This window comes from Nuphar pumila, chromosome 3, assembly GCF_984573655.1.
Source record: "Nuphar pumila chromosome 3, dmNupPumi1.hap1.1, whole genome shotgun sequence".
Taxonomy (NCBI): Eukaryota; Viridiplantae; Streptophyta; class Magnoliopsida; order Nymphaeales; family Nymphaeaceae; genus Nuphar; species Nuphar pumila.
Window position 1 is genome coordinate 41,976,852 of NC_143251.1, and position 9,012 is coordinate 41,985,863.

At 38.2% G+C, this 9,012-nt stretch overlaps 1 protein-coding gene across 3 annotated transcripts; it reads right to left on the reverse strand.

Annotated features, from left to right (window-relative positions):
• Positions 1-557: 557 nt before the first annotated feature.
• Positions 558-7,736, reverse strand: LOC149842709 (bifunctional UDP-glucose 4-epimerase and UDP-xylose 4-epimerase 1-like). Of its 3 annotated transcripts, none has more exons than XR_016430805.1 (10): positions 7,216-7,725; positions 6,358-6,407; positions 5,118-5,253; positions 2,627-2,728; positions 2,251-2,478; positions 1,914-1,995; positions 1,393-1,475; positions 1,219-1,310; positions 777-950; positions 558-683 (listed from the first exon to the last, which is right to left on the reverse strand). XR_016430805.1 is itself a non-coding variant. In XM_089999379.1 (9 exons), the coding sequence occupies exons 1-9, from the start codon at positions 7,411-7,413 to the stop codon at positions 866-868; spliced, it is 1,056 nt and encodes a 351-aa protein (XP_089855505.1). In that variant the 5' UTR covers positions 7,414-7,736; the 3' UTR covers positions 558-865. The 3 variants fall into 3 exon arrangements, 1 of the variants encoding a protein (XP_089855505.1); XR_016430804.1 differs by having other exon boundaries at positions 558-689; positions 7,216-7,724; XM_089999379.1 differs by having other exon boundaries at positions 558-950; positions 7,216-7,736.
• Between the last annotated feature and the right edge of the window lie 1,276 nt (positions 7,737-9,012).

Sequence of the window (9,012 nt, forward strand, 5' to 3'; positions counted from 1 at the left end):
GTTGTGGCATAAAGAAGAAAAAGAAGAAGGACCACCATTTATTTTATTGGAATGCTTCACTTTGAAACATCTTCCCATATTAACTTTTGCATCCATTTATCACTTCCCCACATTTTGAATATGGGTTGAAATATATATAACGTTGCACGCTTCTCAAAAAATATATAACGTTGCACGACCTTCGCAAAAGGGCCCCACGTTCAAAATATCAGGGGAAGATCATTTCCAAAGTGATTATAAAAGAAAAGGCTTTTTCAAGGTCATGTTGCCACCATTCCATACTGCCAGTTACATAAATTCGCGGTTATATCTTGGGAAAAATTTTCCAATACATAAGAGCTGACAGTTGAAAGAAATCAAAGGTATTATTGGTTAACAGAAAAGATGACAATTTTGTGGTGAAAGCTTTATAATAATCCATCTGATTTTTTAAGAAAGCAAGATATTATTCATATTGTATCCTCTGTGGATTTCTTATGATGTTAGCCACAAATATAATGTAGTACTAACCATAAAACTTATATGATGACAAGTTCAACCACCACTATGGTGACAGATTTTATATAATATTAACTTTATATTCAAAATGACAGCCACCATTCTACAAATCCAGCCCAAAATAAACAAAAAAACTCACCCATGCTCCACAAATAGAGCCAGATTGCTCATTCTTACACTGCTTGCTGTTCCTAACAAAAAATAAATGCAATTGTATGCAATAAGGCCTATAGGAGATTTTATCTCATTAGCATAACAAAGAATGATAGTTGACTTACTTTACAATTCCATCATAACCAATGGATTGGGAAGAATATCAAAGGCTAACCATTTATATATTTCAAAACAGATGTTAAATTTATGAAAGTTAAGGACCCGCTTGATACCCAAATGGGTTGTTCTTGGCCCAATTCCATTGGTCTCTGCACATTTCAGCTATGCCATACTTGGCTCTGCAAATAACATCAATAGATGCAAGTAAGATCTCTGAATAAAATCAGGCAACAGAGTATCATAATAAAACACAAACAGAGTCCGATGAACATAAATTGGGACAAGTAGGATGCACTTAGTAAAACAGGTGTTTCAAACAAGGATTTGGAGATCAATGCAAGGCAGGAACGACCACACCCAAATCAGAATAGACAGAATAAACTAGATAGTAGTTTTTAAGCATGGTCTGCTTTAATTGCAGTACCAAAATATCAAGTAAAAACTTACTTCCAGCCAATTTCTCTGTAGGCCTTTTCTGTACAGGCATACACAGCTGTGGCATCTCCAGGTCGCCTAGGGCACAACTTCACAGGGATTTTCTAGAATGTGAAAAGAGATTTTTTTCAGTTATATTTGTATGCACAAAAAAGTTCACAAGTCCATGCCAAAAGTTCAAAAGACCTGGCCAGAAGCCTTCTCAAATGCAGCAACCATTTCAAGCACAGAGGTGCCTTGCCCAGTCCCCAAATTGTAGGCTGTACAACCTGGAAGATGTAGTCAAAAGTCAAAGCACAATTTTTTATAATTTTTATGTGCATATGGAACTTGCACAAAAACTTAATCTAAAAAAATGATGCATCATAAACTCTAGATTTTCTATCAATATTTGAATATTTGAGCATTAAAATGATAAATTTCAACTGGTTATTTTGGCAAACGTCGCTAAAATGTTTGCGGGTGTATGTATATGCTTTTGCTGTCAGGGTACATGCTTCAATATACTTGTACAAATGCATCTATAGGTAGAAGCATGAACACATGCAACAAAATTTTTTGCAGCAAGTCATGCAAACAGTGCATGAATCCATCCAACAGAATGCATGAGTTTCTTCACCTTTTTCATCACTATGTAACATTCATGTTCAATTTATATTTGATTGTGTGTGTGTGTGTGTGTGAGAGAGAGAGAGAGAGAGAGAGACCTCTATATTCCGGGGTGAGTAGCTTCTGAAGAGCAGATATATGACCATCTGCCAAGTCCATCACATGGATATAGTCTCTAATCTGTCACTCATAGAATCATCAGTAAATAAAATCAGAAAAAGGACTACTAGTGGCTGCCTTTGGTCTGAAGAAATTGAAAAAAAAAACTACAGGAAAACTCTTTTTTGTTAATGGCAAATTGGGGTTAGATCTCCAAAAGATTTAAACGCTAGACAAAAAAACTGCCCACTTTCACTTAACAAACCCTCATAGGACAAAAATTTACATGAATTCTGGCCACTTTGGAATAAGAAGAGTAAAGGCTTCAATACTTACCGCACTTCCATCTTTTGTAGGATAATCAAAACCATATACATTCAACTCAGGCAATCTCCCAACTGCTACTTGTTGGATAAAAGGCATAAGATTGTTCGGGATGCCCTTGGGATCTTCACCAATTCGACCACTTTCATGTGCTCCAACTGGGTTGAAATATCTTAGCAATATTATTTTCCATTCTGGGTTAGCCTTCTGAACGTCTCGAGAAATCTCTTCAAGGAAAAGCTAGAATTGTAAACCAGAAATGAAGTATTAGCTGAAATGTACATATTGGGTCCTACAAGCATAATCAAGGTCGTCCAGGCTTCTTGCCAACACTACAAATAAAAACAACTAACACATGCACACAGGCAACACAGACACACATGTATACCTTAGTACGTCCATATGGATTCAGTGCTGTTAACTGGAAGTCTTCAACACATGGAATCTTTTCAGGTTGGCCATAAACTGTAGCAGAAGAGGAGAAGACCATCTAAACAAAACCAAAAATAAAAAGATCGATATTGAGATAGACAGTTCAAGAAAACAGGGTAACATTCATGAATCTTCACCAGAGTAAACTAATTTGTATGTCATTGAAAAATCAGATAAAAAAACTTCAATCAATGCATAACATAGAAACCACCACCACAATCCTCTCCAGTGACTTTGAGGAAGATACTGACAATGGGTATCTGACATATTAGAACCTCTTTTTAACCTTATCTGACTTCATCACCAATGATTTTCCACTACATACAATGTTGTCCAATTTAGGGAAAAAATAAAAAGGAAAGGAAAGCAGTGTTTCCTGACAAGCAAGGGACTGGGAGCTTGAAAAGCATGGATGACTCGGAAATTCAGTGGTCAATGCCCAGACACTATCTTCAGTCAATAGGCTCTTCAAATTCTAAGCCTTGATTGTGAGCTTCCAAGTTTGTTAATATAAATGTTCAGACTGCTCATAAATAGTTTCAAATTAGATACAGACGTTCCCAATGAAGGCTGCTACACTCGAATCACGATATGCTCGGTTGAAGGATATTGGCCAGGATGATGGCTCGTGATATGAGCTGTTGGAGGAGTGCAATAGGAGTTTGTGATGGGAAAGGGAATGGAGAGGGAGTGCTAGCCTGTGGGAAGATGGGATGCGTGAGGTGCTAGGGAAGGTGTAGAGAACAGGAAGTTAGGGGAAAGAAGGAAAGAATGGGAAAGGGCTAGATGTGTTTGGGCTTTAGGAGGGAGGGGAAAGGAAAAGGTAAGTGAGGGAAGATAGGTGTCACCTAGGAAAGGTGAAGTGCATGGGATTTGGGAAGGTATGGGAGACGTATTTGGTGGAAGGGATAAGGCAAATGGAAGGTCGTTTAAGAGAGGATTCTCTTGAATATTCAAGAGCCTTCTCATTCCAAGGAAGGAAACCTAATCCTACTAAGCAAGAGTAGGCCAAGAAAGATAAGATAACCTTTCAAAAATGAATTTCATTTCATTGTATCCAAATGGCGATTTTACAAGCTTTTTATAGGTGTGGGGGGCCAATTCGAATTTGAATTGCGGACCCACCTGGCAGTCCAGCTTGGAGGAGAATTTCATCCTTTTGTACAATGATGATTTTGCCCCTAAATGGGCATTGAACTCAAAGATGGACCAGTATGCCCCTGGAAGGACGTTAGGCTTGGTTTTGAGACTATTATGCACCTACCTATTATCTCAATTGCATGCCTTGACCCTCTTACTTGCAAAAGATTGAAATATCCATTATCCTAACCCATATTCCCCATACACTCGCATGGATCAGCAGATTCAGTTTCTAATAAGGATACAACCAGATCCAAATGAAAAAAACACTAAATAATACAACATGAATGTCTTGGGCCGGGTTGCTATCAAAATGACATGCATCATGCATGAATGGATGACTGTTGGATCAAAAGGAGCAAACTCTATAACAAAAAAATATAAAGAATTGATAACATGTTAAATACAAAAGTACATAAAATTGTGAATACCTACAAACCCCATATATTCATAAAGCACTACATTTTTTCCCATCATGCTCAGAGTGGCCATATAGGAAATAATTTTCATGGGCACTTTCCCAATGAGAAGCCATCAGTCAAATCAATGTAAATGCCAAAATTGTTTCTAATAAAATCTATGCTGGTGCAAGTATGGCATCAATATTTATCTTCTCAGGAAAAGCAACTGTAACATGTCATTGTTCAATATAAAGAATTGAGAAGATCAGAAAACCGCGAGAATCACAACCTGGGAAGAAAAGGCGACTGTCTACACACCATGTGTGTGGTTGTGTGTACAGAAACAGTTTAGCAGAGCATCAAAAGATATTGTACAAGTTACAATGATCACACAAACCATTATCACAAAAAATAACGAATATATTTTTCGAGAAATAAAGAAGAATCTACAAGTGAAAATCTTATATCCAAGAGAAAAATCATCAAGAAATACAGAAGCCTAAAAACCAAGATGACAAACTGCTCACCTTGACAATCAAATAGTGCAACTATCCAACATGAACTGCCCTCCTAGATACATCAGAATCAAGGGAACTGTTCTTTCTTAAATTATTTTATGTTACAATACATATTCACTAACATTTATTGGACATGGCTTGATTTCTGAAAAGCAAATTAGAAAGGCCTAAACCCACTGAATAAAGTTTTCAATCACAGCGAGGATGTAGGAGATCAAGAAAAAATTTATTGAGACAAATCTGGAGACAATTTGGTCACTCAAGAACATTGAAAGACACAGATTTATTGATTACATAAAAGACAGTAACATCCTTAGAGTGTACCTAGCAAAGAACAGAGAATTTTACTGTATGACCAGTGAAAACAAATAAGATACCAAAATGTAACCTTTTTACAGCCATGCTTTTCCATGTACTCAAACAAATTCAAGGTGCCAACTATATTGTTGTTGTAGTAAAGGGAAGGCTTTGCAACACTCTCCCCAACAGCCTTCAAGCCAGCAAAATGGATCACTGCATCAAACCTGCAAGTCAAAATCAAAATAGAAACTTTAGAAGTACAAAAGTACAACAATTAAATTAAATTTTTTTCAGACATTCTTTTGTGTCTGTTAAGTGCTTTTCATTTATTATTTTCAATCTCTACTTTCTGAGTTAGGTAATGCTATTATGTCAGATGCATCCATAGTCAACCATGATAATCTCAATGAGATCGAAGCTAAACAAGAGAAACATTTGTCCAACCCACCATTCAAAGTCACTGCAGAAAACAAGCTGATCAATGCTACAAAAAATAGAGCAACAATTTTAAGTACATTAGATTCCCAGTGCTATTCCAATATTCATGCACTTTTTTTGCATTTGGGGATTCTCTTGTAACTAAACAAAACCACAGATATCCACGGTTCTAGTGCATTATTTTGGTGGAATCAAAATAACTTTCCTACAGCACTAGTGCATTACTAGGTGAAATTAAAGAGCAGGTTTTAAAGATGAATAAACTAGAGTTTGAATAATATATCATAAAAATAGTAATCTTTGAGAAAGAAAGGACTGAAACAGATCACGCTGATCAGATATAATAAAAATCTGGACTCACACTATTGAGTTTAAAACTCATAATTTTCTTTGAAAAGAAAATTTGAATTTGAACTTTCAATAAACTCATGCAAAGTCCAAATTAATTGTACGTAAAGGCCTAACATCACCCTGCATACACTAAACGAAAATAGTTGTTACATATTTCATGACAATCATTCATCAGATTCATTGTTCTGCCACGTCCTTGGAATCCGTTGCATACGCATGTCTTTACAAATTATATTTGTTAACAATCATGAAAAACCAGGCTGGGCACTAAGTTAACTAAAAACAAATGACAATATGGTTCAACAAAAGTCGTCCTTTTCTTAACCGCTTTCAATGTAAACGAATTGCAGATGAACTAAAGAAAAATACTCATGAGCAAGAAAGTGATTCAAGCTAAACCTTTCAGCTCAGCAGTCTACCAGTACGAACTTGAAGTACTACAGGAGTTACAGCATACGCAAGCTCCAAAAAATTCAATACAGTGAACCAAGTAGAAATGCAACCACTATATTTAATCAAGTCATAGCTGAAGCACTAACCTTCTTCCATTGAAAACTTTCTCCAAATCCTCCTTATTTCTCAGATCTCCCTGCGATTAAAGAAATACACGCATGCACATCATCAACAGCAAATTTGCACAGCATAAGCTTTTGCACAATAAACTTATCTATATCAATGGAATAAAAATTTTGATCCCGTGCTCCTAACCAGAAATTACTCGAATTCATCTCATTTATTAAGACAAATAGGTCCACCCAAAGTGCACCTTAAGGTGGTGTTTGGTTGGATGCACCCACTTGTCCAAAAAAATGGGATAATATTGGCATTCCATCATGAAACACAACATGGTACCCAACTTACCAGATCTCTGTACAATTGAGTGCATCCAAACACAATTCAAAACAAACACCCCTCCCAACAAAATGCTAGTGCAAGCAGGGGCGTAGCTAGGATTCATGTGAGGGGGGGGGGGGGGGGCAAACAGGGCTGTAGCAGAAAAAAAATTATTTGTGCGATAGTCGGGGGTTCGGGGGTTCGGGGGTTCGGGGGCAGCGCCCCCGAAAAATTTTTTTTTAGATAAAATAAAAAATGGCTACAATTATTAATAAAAATCTATTTCATATGGACAAATCAAACTATTTGCTGCAGTCAGGGCTGGGATGGGCTACAAAAATGGATAAAAATCTATTTCATATGGAATCAGGGCTGGGCTAGGACTGGGCTTTTAAAAAAAAAAAAAAAAAATTAACTGTTTCGGGAGGTAGGACTGGGCTACAGCCCAGTCCTGCCCCCCCCTAGCTACGCCACCCAAACCACGAATTCATTCCCCAAAAAGCGAAAAGAAAGAGAAACCCCCCAAAACGAAACAATACAAAGGAATCAAATTCATGGCATACCAGGTGAAAATCGAGGTTCTGGGCGAGCTCGGGGCCGGCGAGATCCCTCACCCTCTCGACAGCCTCCGCGACCGAATTGTCGAGATTGTCGATGATGACGACCCTGAATCCTTCCTTGAGCAGTTGCAGAACCGTGTGGGTGCCGATGAAACCAGCACCGCCCGTCACAAGAATAAAACCGCCATCCTTGGAAGCCATTGAATCGGAGAAAATAACAGAGTAAGAAATCTAGTATGACCACTATTCAAAGGAGCACTCCTTAGAGAGAGAAAGAGAGAAGGCCCCAATATAATAAAATAAAGGGAGGGTGGTGGTGGAGTGGCGGTGAGTTGTAACAACAATAAAACTTGCGTGGTGGTCTATAATTGTGAAGGTTGGTCCCTAAATGGAAACAGCAGAACGGAGTGATTGAAGGGATTAAGGGCTCTACGTATTTGGAAGAGGGAAGGAGACATGATTGGAAGGGAATCTTGAGAAGTAAAGATTTGCTGAAACCGTCCCAGTGCTTATCCGGAAGGCCACCATTCTTAACTTTTTTGATATTCTTTCTTCGTGCAACGGCTCTCTCTCTCTCTCTCTCTCTCTCTCTCTCTCCATCTTTCACTAATTCAAAACAAACACGTCTGCTCTCGTTGTGGGATGGTCCTACCCCTTTTTCGTTAGTTCTGGTGGGGACAATTTAATATTTGTTGTTTTCTAGAAAAATATCGGACAGCCAAAATCTCGTGAGAAATTTTTTATAAATCTTGCATTTTTTATAATTATAAAAATTAAAACTTTTAAAAATAAAAAACAAAAAACAAAAAACAAAGAATGAAATCCTACCCACTAAAAAAACATGCCAAACCGACTCATAGAGGTAGATTTCAAATCCGTGATACAAATTATAGTGTTGGAAATTAGGGGGTGGCAAAACCTGACACTACCCGCCAACCCGCCTCTTAGGCGGGTTCGGGTTGGGCAAAAACAAACCCGTTTAATAAACAGGTCGACCCGCCTAACCCGTTTATTAAACGGGTTGGGTTCGTGTTAGGGGTATGCCAATCCGCCAACCTGGCTGACCCGTTTAATAAACGGGTTAGGCGGGCAGGTCAACCCGCCCGCCAACCCGTTTACCCGACCCAACCAGTTTATTAAGCGGGTTGGCGGGTCGTGTCTGGTTGCCCGTTTAATAAACGGGTCAGGTTCGTGTTTGCCACAGTCGACTCGTTTAATAAATGAGTCGAGTTCGGGTTGAGGTATGCTGACCCGCCAACCCGACCCTATTGCCACCCCAATTTGAAATACCTCAAACCTACTATAGAGGTGGTATCCCATGGGGTAAATAGGGTCCTGTGCCCATGCTGAAGGCCCAGGTTCAAATCCCTATGACACATGGGGCTTAAGAGATATCTGGTAGGGGTCTCCTAACCCCAGCTTGCTTATAAAAAAAATACCTCAAACGTTGCCATGGGCCCCACGCCACATCAATGTACCCCACAACAGATAAGAATCTATGACCTGGACCCGGACACGTACCAAACCCTATAGGGTTAGGGTTTAGTAATGAAAAAAGTGGTCAGAATCCCGATGAGACTCAAAGGGTCGGATTAATATATGAAGTTATGATTTATGAAATTTCATAGTAGACCTGAGCTGTAATTTTTTCAATGTAAAAAAGATAAAAAATTTATTTTATCGGGTCTAGTTCATGTAAACAAAAGGCTTTCTTTCTCAGTGAACCAGAGCATATTTTTGTGAGATATTGTTAATTTGTTACAAACAATAAAACCGCAAAAAAATTGTAAAATATAGCGA